Source organism: Gopherus flavomarginatus, chromosome 5, assembly GCF_025201925.1.
Source record: "Gopherus flavomarginatus isolate rGopFla2 chromosome 5, rGopFla2.mat.asm, whole genome shotgun sequence".
In the NCBI taxonomy this organism is placed as follows: Eukaryota; Metazoa; Chordata; order Testudines; family Testudinidae; genus Gopherus; species Gopherus flavomarginatus.
The window spans coordinates 8,223,688-8,241,856 of NC_066621.1; the positions used below are offsets into that span (position 1 = coordinate 8,223,688).

An 18,169-nucleotide genomic window follows, 5' to 3' on the forward strand; every position below is an offset into this window, starting at 1 on the left:
CTCAGTTCAAACTGTGAACCTGATTTAAATCCTACTTTGTTTCCCATTTGTGGTAATAAAGTTTAAGATAAATTTTATATATTTAATATTGGATCACTTCAACAGAGCATGACTTGTGCATCCAATATTTATTTTAAATATAGATTATTACTATAGATATTAAATATAATATTTTTGTTGAAGAAGACACTGCAGCCATATAAAATAAAAGTGAAAATTTTAGTATGTTTTTATAAAAGTAAGATGTTTCTGAACAGTTTGCATTTCTGCAAGTTTAAGGAAAATCAGCCATTTGTATAACAGTAACATAGGTTAGTTCAATGCAAATCCCAAATTTCACAGAGTAAAGAGGTCAGTTTGGGGTCTTTTGTCCTCCAAGTTACTAGCACTTCTGAATGGTTGTGATTGAGGGTCCTGAGTTCGGTAAGCCTCCCTATCAGGCGTGCAAAATGCTGTGGATCTTCTGGATGATAAATTTTTGAATATTTGTACAAAATACCTAAAAGGGGTTCTTGGAGTTTTTCCACATGTTGTTTGTTTTTTAGGAGTGGGCGATCTGCAAAACAACAATAGTATATTAATATAATTTTGGACCCAAATCTGATCACTTTATTTTCTCTGAGTAGTCCCATTAATTTTGGTGAGACTACTCATTTGAATGATAACAGGATTTGACATAAATGAAAGGCATAAAATGAAATGCAATGACTAGTGAAACTGAATTCTCAAGAAATATTATACATTGAGGAAAAAGTATAGCAAAGCAAAATAAAACCTAATAGTTACACATTTCTTCTTCTTAGGACAGTGGCTTGAGCATATTTGATTTGAAAGTGATCAGTTAATTTTTTAAATTTTTTTTTAAATTTGTATATGTAGCATAATTACTTCTTCATTAATCTGAAAGTTTACCTGAAAAAAACACAATAGTTGCTACAAGTAGGGCATATTCCGTCTCAGTCACATTAAGTTCTCCCATGCTTCTGTAGAAGTAAAATAGCGCAGTGATAAACTCCTCAGTGATACCTTTAAAAATGAAATCAAGCTATTGAAAAATCAATCCAGGAGCAAACTTGTGTTGCCATTGTCAATTCATTTTCTCAAAAACTTTGAGTAATTTTAAAATCCTCAAACTATTTCATCTCAAAATTATTAGCAAATTTAGTAAAAGAATGATGATTCTTGAGGTATTGAGGGCTCATCTACCTGTGGTAGTTGTGGAAGTTGGACTCTCTTTACTGTGAGATATTTCCATGGAATAAATAGAGTTTTTATCAATGTCTTGAACATGACAATACACAGCATGATCAGAAAACCTTACATGACCTAGATTAAGGAAAACAATATTAAAATTCCACTTCTGCATTTAATTTCACTCTGTTTAAATACTGGGTTGCAAATGCTTTGCAAATGATTCCTAGACAAGAGTGCACTATTTGTAAATCCAATACAGGGGATACACAGTAAAGTTCACATACCTTCCCCCACCCACCCAATACTCTGTTGTATAAACATTCCAGAAGCACTGCTATCTCTTTGGGGCTAATGAGAGGCAAGAAAGTTATTTGTTGGGGCCTTTTAAAAAAGTGAAGGGTAGGTGGACATTATTATCAAAGCTATTATAAGAAAAACCCTTCTATGCTTCAGTGACAAACCCATTTAGGTGCAATGTCCAGAGGAGCCAGGCTTGCTGAAAAAATAAGTCAACAGATACGAAACTGTTTGAATTCAGACAACTGTTAGCATTAAAACTTACTTTCACTCACTGATGACTGGCATTCATTAGCTCTTTGATTATAGATCTGGGCCGAACGCAAAAACATTGCTTCCACCGTTGAACCTTTTAACAGTGCAATCTGGTCATCATTGGCTAAACTTTCAAATCCTGTATTCAATAAGATTCAAAATTAGGGGTGGCTGTTTGGCCTCAGGCTACCAATATAAGTTACCAAAAATGATTAGTCTCTCGCTTTAAGAGACAGTAGGAACCGTAGTTGCATCAAAGGCAAGATCCTTGTACCAAGCAGTAAAGGAGCAATCACAGCTAGCAAAGTCTTGTGGTCTTTCTAGATATTTCATATTTACATAGGAATTGATATCATGGATCAGACCAGTGATCCATCTAGTCCACCATTCTGTCAATGACAGTGGCCAATACTAGAAATTTCAGAGGAAGGTGCAAGAAACAATTTAGACAATTTTGGAATAACCTGCTCTGCAGCCAGAGGGCTTATATCCTCTACATTTGTTATCTTGTCTGGTGTAACTGTGGATGTTCTGTTTAGCCACAGACATGTACTTACCTCTTGGTCTCCTACAAGAGCAAAGGGACATTCAGTTAAATTGCAAGGATTTCTTAATCCTGATCAGCGCAGGTTTACTTAACAGGGTGGTAAACATTTCTGTTTTTCCACTAGTGCTACCACCAGTGAAGCTGTACCAGTGCTAGATAATTAGTGTGAAAATTCCTGCTGTAGACAAACCCAATATCTTTTGACAATGAGTTCTACAAATTAATTGTACACTGTGTAAAAAAAAATGTCCTTTTATCGGTTTTAAATGTATCACCTTTCAACTAAATCAAATGTTCCCTTGTTTTTGTATTATAATAGAAGATGAATGGTAGTGCCTGATTTGTCTTCTCTACACCATTCATTATTTTATTATAGTGTACCTCTTTTATTTTTGATACATAAAGTAACTTCACTTTTTGCTGTGACAAAGTGAAACAGAGTTCAGACAATAAGATGAACAAGAATTCACTTGAGACAACATTTCTAATTGTATATTTTTGAGAAAATATGGCTCTATTACTGCATATTGTATATTGTCTGATTTTTGGATTTGGAAAAAAGAGTGGTGAATTGTACTGTTATTGAAGCGAAATGTGTCATATATGTTGAGTTGGCTTCTTGAAAGACAGAACAAGGAACTGCTTCTTTGTTTTTCAAATGCTAGTGAATTAATGGTCTTCCTAATTGTCATTTGCTGTGGTGGTGTAGCTGTGTTGGTCCCAGGATTTGAGAGAGACAATGTGGGTAAGGTAATATCTTTTAGTGGACTAACTTCTGTTGGTGGAAGGAACAAGCTTTTGAGTTTCACAGAGGTCTTCCTCAGGTCGAGAGAAGATAACCAGAATGTCCCTAATTATTAACATTTGCAAATAAAATTAATAATGAATCAATTGAATAGTTTTTCTGAAATGTGTATCTTTTCTCAGAGTATGCATGCCACATAAATAAATGTCCTTCTCTTAGAGTAAGGCTAAATTATACTGCTTGTGGTGAAGAGTTTGTTAAATTATTTTATAAAGTTACCTGGTAGTCTCTTTGTGAAATCCACTAGTACTTGCACATGAACAACTGCTGTCTCTGAGAGCCGCAGAAAACTCTCTTCAGGGTTTGCAGTTTCCTGCAGCTGAGTAAAAGAAAGAAAGCAAGATTAGAAACATTTGGTATTGCCAAAATACACTGCTAGAATGTGAAAAAATAAATATAACAACATTAATTAATATCTCTGTATTGTGGCCTGTCCATTCTGAACACGTACAAACTTCTTTGCTTCCTCTAGGGGAATTGTATATTTTTGATGGGCTGCTACAATGTGATCAATAAGTTGATGTTCCACTGGAGTTAGTTCCATCCTCTCTTGCATCTTTAAAAAAAAGAATCAGATAAATGACAATACATATGTGTTAAGGTAAAAATAATGTGTTATAATGAAAAGATACACTTTAAATAGGTAAAATCTCCCACTTTTCCAGGTCTAGTTGTGGATGAAACAAGCTTGCTGTTTACTCCCTCATCTTCCACCTTGATGCTACAAAGGAAACTGCTCTTCTGCTTGAAATTCTTTCGGAGTCGTTTTGATTTACACTGGACTTCAGTCAGCAAACCTGTAAGATATATAATTCTGTATCAAAGTATTTATTAAAGTTCAAATACCTGTACTGTTCAAAACAAGTCCTTGTGTTATTATGCAGACTTTAAAAGTCTGGCACCTCAGTAGCTTATCATCTATATGGAAAGCAGCTTCCTACCTATGAATGTTCTCAGATAACAGGTAGTTCCAGGTTCTGCCTATGATGGTAGCAACATAATGTGTTTTGTCAGTCAGCTCCTATCAATAGCCTAGATGTGGGCAGGGGTCAAACAGTCTGACGTCACATTCTCTTAACCTAGGCTCTGAACCATATGAACATAAGGGTTTCACATGAAGAATGAACATGGGCAAAATTTATTTTTTATCTTTTTGTAACATGAAAGAGCATTAAACACGCTTATGGAGATCAGTCACAGTTCACCACCTTTAGCTATCTCTTGATGGCAATTCCATAGATCCTTCTCTGATTCAGTTCAGGTGCCTGACACAGCAATTCTAGATCACAAGTAAGTCTGCATCACTTTAGAGAGGATATTTCCCAAATACTGATGACCAATATGGGTGGAAAAAGAAATACCACAAATGCTCTGAACCTTCCAAAGTTAAAACTTCCTAAAGCAAAATAAAGAAACTGGCTTTGGAAAATAGTATACCGGAGAATTTGTTGCAGTTGTAAGGAGCAGTGGAGCACTTACACTCTGCCAACATTCCCACAGCCTTACACTTCTTCAGGCGACACTCCTGACACTTCCTCCGCATGTACATGTCCATTTCACAGTGGCCACCATTCTTGCATCTATATATTGCATTTTTGGTAATACTACGTCGAAAGAATCCTAGAAACAAAATATATTTTGGATGATGGGAAGGAATCTAAGGAATCTTTGTAATTCCACTCAGTTATTTAAAGAGTTACTGTATGATGTTTCTACAATGAAAGGATCAGATAGATGACATTTTAATATTTTTTAACAATCTAATAATCATTGATTACTTTTGTTGCTGTTTTATGCCTAATATTAACCAGTGCTTGACCAAGGTAACTCCCTTTCACTCTTTCTAGTGACAGGCACCTTACCAATAACAAGAGGGATCTATTAAAAGAGGCAGAGAATCCAGCATAACCCCCCTGCCCCAATTTTTAAGTAATGGCTCAAACCATATTCCAAGTAAGAGGTCTAACCAACACTCTAACACTTGACATTGTAGTTCCAAGAAAACTGAAATGAGCAAATAATATAGGTCTGATAGAGGCTGAGAACACAGCACAGGCAACATGTTTAGCAGCTTGGAAGAGGGGTGAACAATGAGGTGGCAAATTTTGCAGATGATACAAAATTACTCAAGACTGTTAAATCCAAAGCTGACTGCAAAGAGTTTCAAAGGGATCTCACAAAACTGGATGACTGAGGAACAAAATGGCAGATGAAGTTCAGTGTTGAAAAGTGTAAAGTAATGCACATTGGAAAGCATAATCCCAACTAGCATAAACCCAGGCATAAACCCTATAAAATAGGCTATAAATTAGCTGTTACCACTCAAGAAAGAGATATTGGAGTCATTGTGGATAATTCTCTGAAAACATCCATTCAGCGTGCAGCAGCAGTCAAAAAAGCTAATAGAATGGTAGGAACCAGTAGGAAAGGTATAGATAATAAGACAGAAAATATCATAATGCCACTATATAAATCCATGGTACACACACACTTTGAATGATGTGTGCAGTTCTGATTGCCTGTGATGGGATGTACTCCCCACTCCGGCCTTGAAAGAGTTGAATTAGGCCAGGTAGGCCCAATCAATCAATTAACCAGCAAATGGGAGAATTACACTGTGTGGAGGCTGCCAATGAAAAGGAAGCTGTGAGGGAACAGGCAGGAGACCAACAACAGTGTGGGAGACAGCAGGGAGGAAGCCTGGTAAGAAGTAGTCCAGGGAAGTCCAGACCTTAACTGCTCACTATAGGGCCCTGGACTGGAACCCAGAGTAAAGGGCAAGCCTGGGTTCCCCTATCATCTACTGCAGAGTGGTATTGCTGGGGGGGCAGTGAATGGAAGACTGCCTGAGTTACTGCAGCAGTGATATAGTCAGGAAAGTGGGCATAAGGACTGCCTGACGCTGCTTGTGCAGGGGAACTCTGACAGACCCCCTGGAAGGGGAAATCACAGTGTGACCTGGCCACACTGCGAAGTCACAAAGCAGCCATACTATGACTCAGGGCTTGGCTACACTGGAGAGTTGCAGCGCTGGTGGTGGGTTTACAGCGCTGCAACTTAGTAACTGTCCACACCTGCAAGGCACATCCAGCTCTGCAACTCCCTGGCTGCAGCGCTGGCTGTACACCTGGTCTGCTTGGGGTGTAACGATTGCAGCGCTGGTGATGCAGCGCTGCTCATCAAGTGTGGCCACTAAACGTGCTGTTATTGGCCTCCAGGGTATTAGGAGGTATCCCAGAATTCCTGTCCACAACAAACCGGAAGAATGGCTGAACTCCAAGCTCCCTGGAGCAACTTATCTAAAAAACAAACACAGCTGCTCTTTGCTCCGGCGAGCGACGAGCGGAGGCAGGGGAATTGCTTTGGAATGTTCACAGCTGTTTGCTTGAGGAGAGAGGGGAGTCCGTGTTGAGCAGCTGCTTATGTGGTCTGAAGGCTATTTAGGAGTGCATAATTTGCATTTAGTGAATAAGAGAGGGGTGGAGGAAGGGGTCAAAACTTTTAAAATGATTGAAGGTAGGTGCTGTGTATCTTCCAGTCCTTAGAACTTGCAAGGCAGGGAACTGAGAACAGTGTCAGCTCCAAAAATCCACTCTCTGTCTCCCCCACACTCCCTGTCACACTCCACCCCACTCCACCCCCCTGTTTTGAAAAGCACGTTGCAGCCACTTGAATGCTGGGATAACTGCCCACAATGCATCACTCCCAACAGCGCTGCAAATGCTGCAAATGTGGCCACGCTGCAGCGCTGGTAGCTGTCAGTGTGGCCACACTGCAGCACTTTCCCTACACAGCTGTACAAAGACAGCTGTAACTCCCAGCGCTGTACAACTGTAAGTGTAGCCATACCCACAGTGAGCAGGAGAAGAGCTGCAACAGTGGAATAGAAGAAAGGGGGTAATCCCTAGAATTGCCAGAAGGGGGTGCCACTCAGTGATGAGTAGGTCACCTCGTGACACTGCTCCCTCTCAGAAAAGATACATTAGAATTGGAGAAAATACAGAGAAGGGCAACAGCAATGATTAGGGGTACGGAACAACTGCCATTTGAGAAGAGATTAAAATGACGGGGGACTGTTCAGTTAGAAAAGAAATGACTAAGGTGAGATATGATAGGGGTCTATAAAATCATGAATGGTGTGGAGAAAATGAATAAGGAAGTGTTTTTTATCCCTTCACATAACACAAGAACAAGAGGTCACCCAATGAAATTAATAGGTAGCAAGTGTAAAAGAAAAATAAGGAAGTATTTCTTCACACAATGCACAGTCAACCTGTAGAGCTCATTGCCAGGGAATTTTGTGAAGGCCAAAAACATAACTGGATTTTTAAAAGGATTAGCTAAGTTCATGGAGGATAGGTCCATCAATGGCTACTAGCCAAGTTGGTCAGTGATGCAACTCCATGCTCTGGGTGTCCCAAAACCTCTGACTGCCAAAAGCTGCAACTGGATGATGGAGAAGGGATTCCTCGATAGATGGCCTGTTCTGTCCATTCCCTCTGAAGCATCTGGCACTGGCCACTGTTGGAAGACAGGATACCGGACTAGATAGATCATTGGTCTGACCCAGTATCACCATTCCTGTGTTCTTATGAATGCAACACACCACTTTGTAGGGATTTGGCCATTCTTAGAGCTGTATTATCTGGTTCCTGAGAAATTAGTTGGTTTCCATGAAAAAGTAACTTTGATAAATGCAAAATCGCAGTGATCCTCAGGAATCCAAGTCCAGCAGAGAGAGAGAAAAACACAGGGCTAATACGTAAGCATTATGAGCCAAAAGGTACGTCTACACTATGGGATTATTCCGATTTTACATAAATCGGTTTTGTAAAACAGATTGTATAAAGTTGAGTGCACGCGGCCACACTAGGCACATTAATTCGGCGGTGTGCGTCCATGGTCCGAGGCTAGCGTCGATTTCTGGAGTGTTGCACTGTGGGTAGCTATCCCATAGTTCCTGCGGTCTCCCCTGCCTATTGGAATTCTGGGTTGAGACCCCAGTGCATGATGGTGCAAAAACAGTGTTGCGGGTGATTCTGGGTAAATGTCGTCACTCATTCCTTTCTCCATGAAAGCAGCAGACAACTGTTTCGCGCCCTTTTTCCCAGGGCGAACTGTACAGACGCCATAGCATGGCAAGCATGGACCCTGCTCAGATCAATACCGCAATCGTGGATGTTGTAAACACCTCGCGCATTCTCGTGCAGTCTATGCTGAACCAGGACCTGCAAAGCCAGGTGAGGAGGAGGAGGCGGCTACGGCAGTGCAGCGACGAGAGTGATGAGGACATGGACACAGAATTCTCTCAAACCACGGGCCCCTGCGCTTTGGAGATCCTGCTGGTAATGGGGCAGGTTCTAGCCATTGAACGCCGATTTTGGGCCCGGGAAACAAGCACAGACTGGTGGGACCGCATAGTTTTGCAGGTGTGGAACGATTCGCAGTGGCTGCGAAACTTTCGCATGCGTAAGAGCACTTTCATGGAACTTTGTGACTTGCTTTCCCCTGCCCTGAAACGCCATAATACCAAGATGAGAGCAGCCCTCACAGTTGAGAAGCGAGTGGCAATAGCCCTCTGGAAGCTTGCAACGCCAGACAGCTACTGGTCAGTCGGGAATCAATTTGGAGTGGGAAAATCTACTGTGGGGGCTGCTGTGATGCAAGTAGCCAAAGCCATCATTAAGCTGCTGCTACGAAAGGTTGTGACTCTGGGAAATGTGCAGGTCACAGTGGATGGCTTTGTTGCAATGGGATTCCCTAACTGTGGGAGGGCGATAGATAGAACCCATATCCCTATCTTGGCACTGGAGCACCAGGGCACCCAGTACGTAAACCACAAGGGGTACTTTTCGATGGTGGATCACAAGGGACGTTTCACCAACATCCACGTGGGATGGCCAGGAAGGGTTCATGATGCTCGCGTCTTCAGGAACACTACTCTGTTTAAACGGCTGCAGCAAGGAAATTACTTCCCAGATCAGAAAATAAGTTGGGGATGTTGAAATGCCTGTAGTTATTCTGGGGGACCCAGCCTACCCCTTGATGCCATGGCTCATGAAGCCATACACAGGGAGCCTGGACAGTAGTCAGGAGCTGTTCAACTACAGGCTGAGCAAGTGCAGAATAGTGGTAGAATGTGCATTTGGCCGTTTAAAGGCACGCTGGCGCACATTACTGACTCGGTCAGACCCCAGCCAAACCAATGTCCCCATGGTTATTGCTGCTTGCTGTGTGCTCCACAATCTCTGTGAGAGTAAGGGGGAGACCTTTATGGCAGGGTGGGAGGCTGAGGCAAATCACCTGGCCGCTGATTATGCACAGCCAGACACCAGGGCGATTAAAAGAGCACAGCACGAAGCGGTGCGCATCAGAGAAGCTTTGAAAACGAGTTTCATCACAAGCCAGGGTACGGTGTAACTGTTGTGTTTGTTTCCCCCTTGATGAACCCCCCCCCTTGATTGACTCATTCCCTGTAAGCAACCCACCCTCCCCCTTCGATTACAGCTTACCTAAGGAAATAAAGTCACTATTGTTTTAAAAGTCATGTATTCTTTATTAAAAAGACATTATAAAAAGAGGGAGAGAAATGACAAGGTACCCCGGGTGTGGTTTGGGAGGAGGATAGGAGGGAAGGAAAAGGCTACTAAAAACATTTCAATGTAATGACTGCCTTTTGGTTGGGCTGTCCACGGGGGTGGAGTGGGCGGGTGCACGAAGCCTTCCCCCACGCGTTCTTACACGTCTGGGTGAGGAAGACATGGAACGTGGTGAGGGTGGTTACACAGGGGCTGCAGCGGCACTCTGTGACCCCGCTGCTCTTCCTGAAGCTCCACCAGATGTCAGAGGATATCAGTTTGATCACGCAGCAGCCCCAGCATTGCATCCCGCCACCACTGATCTTCCTGCCTACACCTCTGATCTTCCTGCCACCACCTCTCGAGCGTCCCTCCTATCCTCACGTTGGTCCCTCCTATCCTCACGTTGGTCCCTCCTGTCCTCACGTTCACTGGCATCTTTCCTGTAACTTGATACCACGTCCTTCCACTCATTCAGATGAGCTCTTTCATTGCGGGTCACTTCCATGATTTCCGAGAACATTTCGTCTCGCGTCTTCTTTTTCCTTTGCCTTATCTGAGATAGCCTTCGGGATGGAGTAGGGAGACTTGAAGAATGTGCAGCTGCATGAGGGAGGGAAAAAAGGGAGAGAAGTATTTAAAAAGATACATTTTACAGAACAATGGTTATACTCTTTCACAGTAAACAACACTATTCACCTTACATAGCACATGTGATTTCACTACAAGGTCGCATTTTGCATCTTAATATTGAGTGCCTGCGGCTCTGGTGTTACAGATCTCACAGACGCAGGCCCGGGCATCAGAATTCAGCTTGAATGTGGCCGTGGTAAGCCATTATCTTTCGGCTTCTGCAGCCTTCATATACACAGTGCCCTCCTTTCCCAAATACCAAGCAAATCCCATTCAGTGATGCTTCTTTCCTGTTAACATGCAGCAGCAGAAGCCACCTCCCACCTCCAATTCTGTGGGATGATCGCTTTACCCCTCCGCCCACCCCATGGCTGGTATCGTGGAAGATCACTGCTAATCACCCACCTTCCCCCACCACCACCACGTGGCTGGTAGCAGGGAAGATCCCTGATAGCCAAACGCGAAAAAGCTCAGCACTATTCCCCTCTCCCCGCTTGGCTATGTGCAAGGAAGTATTTCTTTTAAACAACAGGCAAACAACCCAGTAGGAATGGCCATCTCTGTCCCCTTAATTAAATTTCTGAATTTCAACCAGGTTACCATGAACGATATCACTCTCCTGAGGATAATACAGCAAGATAAAGAACGGATGTTTCTTGAATGTCAGCAATCACCGGGACCATACGCAGCTATGCTTTGTCATGCAATGATACCCAATTACTTGCTACATGCATGGCGTGGTAAAGTGTCCTACCATGGTGGACGGAATAAGGCTGCCTTGCCCAGAAACCTTCTGCAAAGGCTTTTGGAGTACCTCCAGGAGCGCTTCATGGAGATGTCCCTGGAGGATTTCCGCTCCATCCCCAGACATGTTAACAAACTTTTCCAATAACTGTACTGGCCGCGAATGCATCCCAAGTCCTCAGGGCAAATCAATCATTAAAAAACGCTTGCTTTTAAACCATGTTTTATATTTACAAAGGTACACTCACCAGAGGTTGCTTCCATGGCTTCACTGTCTGGGCTAGTGGCTTGGGAGGGTAATTCCGTCTCGGTGAGAAAAAGCTCCTGGCTATTGGGGCTAACGGAGTGCCGTATGCTCTCTGCAAGCTCATCCTCCTCTTCCTCCTCCTCATCTTCCCCGTCCACAGAATCCTCAGGCTTGGCTGAGATTACCAACCCCACCTCAGAATCCACGGACAGGGGTGGGGTAGTGGTGGTGGACCCCCCCTAGAATTGCATGCAGCTCAGCGTAGAAGCGGCATGTTTTCGGTCCTGTCCCAGACCTTCCATTTGCTTCTTTGGTTTTCTGGTAGGCTTGTCTGAGCTCCTTAACTTTCACTCTGCACTGCACTGAGTCCCTTTCTCCATCATAGCTTTGGAAATTTTTTCAAATATTTTTTCATTTCGTCTTTTGGAATGGAGTTCTGTTAGCACAGAATCCTCTCTCCATATAGCAATCAGATCCAGTACCTCCCGTGCGGTCCATGCTGGAGCTCTTTTTCGATTCTCAGGAGACTGCATTGTTACCTGTGCTGATGAGCTCTGCGTGGTCACCTATGCTGATCAGAGCTCCACACTGGCCAAACAGGAAATGAAATTCAAAAGTTCGCGAGGCTTTTCCTGTCTACCTGGCCAGTCAATCAGAGTTGAGATTGCTGTCCAGAGCGGTCACAGTGGTGCACTGTGGGATACTGCCCGGAGGCCAATACCGTCGATTTGCGGCCACACTAACCCTAATCCGATATGGTAATACCGATTTTAGCGCTACTCCTCTCGTCGGGGAGGAGTACAGAAACCGATTTAAAGAGCCCTTTATATCAATATAAAGGACCTTGTTGTGTGGACGGGTACAGCGTTAAATCGGTTTAACGCTGCTAAAATCGGTTTAAACACATAGTGTAGACCAGGCCAAAGTCACCACACAACTTCACTGAAGTCAGCCAGGCCTGAGAGCCATATGTAGCATTGTGTGAAATCAGTTTTCACCTCACTAAATGTTTACTGTGAAAATTGATATTAATTAAATTCCACAAAAATGTGAAACTGGGACCAGTATTATAATGTATTATCTGTTTCTGATAGCTGCCACAATGTGCTAGGCACTTTTCAAATGCAGACGAGTGCACAGTCCTTGCCTTGAACAACTTAGAAGCTAAAAGACAAGCAGGCAGATAAAAGATAGAGGAAGAGGAGTAATGTGGATAAAGTGGTCAAGGAGGTAGTTGTCCACTGCAACATATTGCTTGAATAACAAGAGCTTTGTGTGTGTGTTGTATGATAGAGCTCCAGAATTTGCCCAACCCATAGTTCTCACAGCAGCAATAGATCTGTAGGAGGGATTTTAATATGGTGAGGGTAGTGGTCTTACACATAAGCTCAGGAAGACTTTGTATGCAGTGGGGGAAGCAGGGAGGGAGAAAAGTGGAGATATTTTTTTGACATACCTGACAAATGAGTGGATGAGTCTGGCATCATTGGTGAAACAGAGGGGATGGGGCAACATGTAAAGAAACAAGGGTAGGTAAATACAGAGGAGTTGAGTTATGTAGATACTTGAAAGCAAGGACAAGAAGATGGAGTCTGATGTAGCAGAGAAGGAGCAGTCAGTAGTGGGATTTAAAGGAGGGGATCCCATAAGTTATTCTGCTCTTCATCTAGACTGCAGCTGTCCTCCAAAATGTCAATTGAAAATTAACATAAATGTGTTAATTTAAAATTGCACATGTGGAATTTCAGCATGCTGCACTGATTAATATGGGGCACTTTTCTTTTAAGTCACAAAATAAAACTACCGTATATACTTATTCATAAGCCGAATTTTTTTAGTAAAAAAGGGAAGCACCAGAGAAGGGGATCGGCTTATGAACAGGTATACAGAGGGAGAGCCGGGACACAGCCCATCCCCCCAACAGAGGGAGCAAGGAGAGGCAGCACAGCCAGAAGGGAAGAGGCGGGGCCAGAATCTCTCCGCTTCTGGCCAGGCTACTCTCCACCCAGCCTCCGAAGCAGCTGCAGCTCCAGGGCTGGCAGACTGCAGCTGTGCTGCTTGGCCCCGCCCCCCAGAGCAGGCTGTAGCCGTGCCGCCCAGCCTGCCAGAGCATGCTGTGGCCGCACCACCCGGTCTGGCCCGCCGGAGCAGGCTGCAGCCACGCTGCCCAGCGACCAGACCAGCTCCAGCCAGGCCAGAGACATCCTTCCCAACTACTCCTGGCGTACAATCTTTCAAACATTTGTGCACCCATCTTACAGTAAGAGTCTGGGGAGAGTGTGAGGGTCCCAGGCTAGGGGTGGGGTCATGTGGGGGTGGTCACAGGGGTTACTCCTCTGACCCCCAGCTTCTCCCCCCCAAAAAATGTCCCCACCAGTTGCTGTCCCAGCTGTCAGGGTAAGCAGCTGGTGCACCAGTACACTTTGTTTACTTAGGTTTACCTCCGTGCCTGTGGACGCTCAAGGTAAACAGACCATCTCGGCCTGCCAGCATCTATCCTCACGGTCCGGGAGCCAAAGTTCGCTGACCCCTGAATTATAGGGTTGGCTTATGAACAGGTCATAAAAATTTTCCATTTTTACTTATCCATCTGGGGTGGGGGGGTCAGCTTATAAACAAACCGGCTTATGATCGAGTATATATCCCTTACCTTTACAGCCTTCACAAGTGAGCGCATTGTAGTGGTATCCTGAGGCTTTGTCCCCACATACAACACAGAGCTCTTCCTGACCCTTCATTCGCAAGGAGGAATGACTTAGTCTTGGCCTTTTTAGTCCATGATATCCATCATCATCATTATGGGCAACCATGCAGGGGGGCTTGTTTAATTCACAATTACTGATTATGTACTCCCCATCACTGTACTGAGAATCCAGGCTGTATGTGTTGTATTGTGACTGGGAAGGTTGTGACTGTAACATTGGAGGAAACTGAACAGTTGAATACTGGCAGTAAGGAGTAGCCTGAAAGTCTGAATCTTGTAGCTGATAATTGATGTGGTCTGGCAAAACATCTAGATAATGAAAAAAATGAGAATAAAACAAAAAGGTTGTGGAAGAATTTGTGAATTCATATACCTGAAAATATTAAATTATTTTTATACTGTGTCAATACTAAGAGAAATTTTCAGAAGAGTAGCTTCACTTTTGCACCTAAAAATTGGTCCCTGCAATTTTTTTTAGTAAATTTTTTTCATGTTTTTTGGTCAATTTCATATTGTGGGCTACTGGAATACTGTAGATTAGTAATTTAATTTTCCATAGATAGTTAAATTGCAGGAAATTCAGGTAGTGACAGTTTGATATACTCAGACTTATGCCTATAGTTCATTAATGTGGACTAAGGTTGAGCTCCAGAAAAGAGGCTGGGTATCAGTCCAGCAGAAAATTTACCCTTAAATAAGTAAACATTTTAAGTAGGGAAACATTTATGTTTTGTATTAAAACACATTCCAAGCACAATATATGAAAATGAAAAACATTAACAAGCAGAGAAGGACATTTCAGAAATTCCAAAGGGTGACATATTTTACCATCACATACACATCTCAAAGCTGATATTCAACAGACCACAAATGCCAGAACATGTTTTATTTAATATTTCTCTTGTGTAACCCAGATTTCATATAGTCATCCTTGCATTAATATGTTTGTACAGCACTGTGACAGGAGTTGTTTTTACAGTTATTTATCATGTTTGCAGTTGATTTAAATTGGAAACAAAATGTACAAGACTCACAGAAATGTAGGGCTGGAAGGGACCTTGAGAAGCTATGAAGTCCAGCCCTCTGCGCTGAGGCAGGTCAAAGTTAACCTGGACCATCCCTGGCAGGTGTTTGTCCAACATGTTTTTAAAACCTCCAGTGATGGAGATTCTACAACCTCCCTTGGAAGCTCATTCCAGTATTTAACTACTTGTATAATGATAAAGTTTTTCCTAATATCTAACTTAAATCTCCTTTACTAAAGACTACAGTTATTATTTCTTATCCTATCTTCAGTGGACCTGGAGAACAGTTGATCAGTCTTCTTGATAACAGCTCTTAACATATTTGAAAGCTTATCAGGTGCCCCGACTGTCTTCTTTTCTCAAGACTAAACATGCCCAGTTTTTTAACCTTTCCTCATAGCTTAGCCTCTCTAAACCTTTTTTTCATTTTTGTTGCTTTTCTCTGGAGTCTGTCTAGTTTGTTCACATTTTTCCTAAAGTGTGGTACCCAGAAGTGTATGTAGTACTTTAGCTGAGGCCACTCCACTGCTGACTGGAGTGGGATAATTACTTCTCATGTCTTACATACAACATTCCTGTGAATATACCACAGAATATTAGCTTTTTTCACAACTGCATCACTTTGTTGACTCATATTCAGTTTTTGATCCACTCTAATCCCCAGATCCCTTTCAGTAGTACTACCACCTAGCCAGTTATTAATCATTTTTAGTAGTCCATTTGATTTTTTCTTCCTAAGTACTTTGCACTTATCATTACTGAATTTCATCTTATTGAATTCAAACCAGTTCTCCAATTTGTCAAGGTTGTTTTGCATTCTAATCTGTCCTCCAAAATGTTTGCAACCTTTCCCAGGGTGGTGTACCCAAGTCATTAACAAAAATATTGAATAGTACTGAAGCTATTACTGCCCCTGCAGGACCCCACTAGATACGCCCTCCCAGTCTGACAGTGAACCATTGATAAGTACTCCTCGCGTACAATCTTTCAAACATTTGTGCACCCATCTTACAGTAATTTAATGTAGACCACATTTCCCTAATTTGCTTATGATGGTCACACGGGACCATGTCAAAAGCCTTACTAAAATCAAGATATGTCACATCTATTGCTTCCCCCTTATCCACTGGGTTAGGAACCCCATCAAAAAAGGAAATTAGGTTGGTTTGGCATGATTTATTCTTGACAACTGCATGCTGACTATTCCTTATCCTATTATCTTCCAGGTGCATACAAACTGATTGTTTAATAATTTGTTCCAGTATTTTCCAGGTATGAAAGTTAGGCTGATTAGTTTATAATTCCTCACGTATTCCTTGTTCCCCATTTTAAAGAAAGGTACTATGTTTGCCTTTCTCCAGTCTTCTGGGACTTCACCCGCCTTCCAGGAGCTCTCAAAGATAATTGTTAAGGGTTTTGAGATTGCTTCAGCTGGTTCCTTAACTACCCTAGGATGAATTTCGTCAGGCCCTGCTGACTTGAATGCATCTAGTTTATCTGAATATTCTTTAACCTGTTTTTAACTCTTGTTAAGAATATGTGTGCATATTCCAGTACATTATGTATTATGTTTCAGTCTACCTTTCAGGCCTGATCCAAGAAGCACTGAAGTATCTTGTAAGACTTTTTGCCTTAAATGGGCTTTTGATCAGAACTTTAGTGTTCACTCATCCTGAACCAGATACTAACTTCAATTACACAGTCACATTGGAGTGGGAGCAATAGTCATAGGGCCTTTACAGTATGTCTGGAATAGTTTAATGACACCTAGACTTTTAACCTTTGTGTGCCAGGGGACGAGAAAAAACTGCTCCATGCAACCCTGGGATAAAACTGATGGTCAGCATATCACACTGAGTGCACAGATTTTTGTACCTGAATTATTTTAATGAATTTTGAATATCTCTCACTGGATATTTCACAGATTCCAAGGCCAGGAGGGACCACTGTGGTCATCTGGTCTGATCTGTATAACAGAGGCCCTGGAGCTTCCCCAAAATAGTTCCTAAAGCATATCTTTTAGAAAAACATGAAATCTTGATTTTAAAATGTACAATGATGGAAAATCTGCAATGACCGTTGGTAAATTGTTCCAATGGTTAATTACCTTCAGCGTTAAAAATTATGCCTTATTTCCAGTCTGAATTTGTCTACGTTCAACTTCCAGCCAATCTTTGCTAGATTGAAGCATCCTTTGTCAAATATTTGTTCCCCATGTAAGTACTTATAGACTGTAATCAAGACACCCCTTAACCTTCTCTTTGTTAAGATAAACAGATAGAGCTCCTTGAGTCTATCACAATAAGGCAAGTTTTCTAATCCTGTAATCATTCTCGCGCCTCTTCTCTGAACCCTCTCCAATTTATCAACATCCTTCTTGAATTGTTGGCACCAGAACTGGACACAGTATTCCAGTAGGGGTCACACCAGTGCCAAACACAAAAGTAAAATAAGCTCTCTAGTCCTATTTGAGATTCCCCTCTTTATGCACTCAAAGATCACATTAGCCATTTTGGCCATAGCATCACTTTGGGTGCTCATATTCAGTGATTATCCAGCATGACCCCCAAATCTTTTTCAGTCACTGCTTCCCGGATAGAGTCCCACATGACATCCGGTAAGTATGGCCTACATTCTTTGCTCCTAGATATTAAATTTAGCAGAATTGCAACACATCATGTTTTCTTGTGCCCAGCTTACCAAGCAATCCAGATTGCTCTGTATCTGTGACATATCCTCTTAGTTATTTACCACGCCCGCCAATTTTTGTATCGTCTCATACTTTTATCAGTGATGACTTTATCTTTTCTTTGAAGTCATTAATAAAAATATTAAATAGCATAGGGCCAAGAACTGACCCTGTGGGAACTCACTAGAAACATACTTGCTTGATGATCATTCCCCATTTGAATGTATAAGTGCCTAGATCTTTAAGGCAGGCACCTTTTGTAATAATAAACCAAAAGAAAAGAGTTACTGCTGCAAACAATCTGAGTTTTCATAATACCTTCATTTTGCTTTACTCACCATAATATTGAATCGGTTCAGCAAGACAGTACCCATCAGATACAGTTACAAAGGTATTTGCCATACTCTGCTCCAGCTCCCACTGTTTCATTCACTTTGGTGTATGATGGACT

General features: G+C 42.3%; 1 protein-coding gene across 1 annotated transcript; it reads right to left on the reverse strand.

Moving 5' to 3' along the window:
* Positions 1–200: 200 nt before the first annotated feature.
* LOC127051690 (bile acid receptor-like) lies at positions 201–18,169 on the reverse strand. The gene is made up of 10 exons (XM_050954350.1): positions 18,057–18,169; positions 13,951–14,313; positions 4,578–4,718; positions 3,756–3,895; positions 3,550–3,654; positions 3,318–3,417; positions 1,757–1,885; positions 1,207–1,326; positions 913–1,026; positions 201–556 (listed from the first exon to the last, which is right to left on the reverse strand). The coding sequence occupies exons 1-10, from the start codon at positions 18,145–18,147 to the stop codon at positions 318–320; spliced, it is 1,542 nt and encodes a 513-aa protein (XP_050810307.1). The 5' UTR covers positions 18,148–18,169; the 3' UTR covers positions 201–317.

Coding starts and splice junctions, on each gene's coding strand:
- LOC127051690 (XM_050954350.1), bottom strand. CDS start 18,147: ATGAAACAGTGGGAGCTGGAGCAGAGTATGGCAAATACCTTTGTAACT. Junction 3,418..3,549: donor TAGAGGAAGCAAAGAAGTTT/GTACGTGTTCAG, acceptor TCTTTTACTCAG/CTGCAGGAAACTGCAAACCC. Junction 557..912: donor AACTATTGTGTTTTTTTCAG/GTAAACTTTCAG, acceptor GTTGTTTTGCAG/ATCGCCCACTCCTAAAAAAC.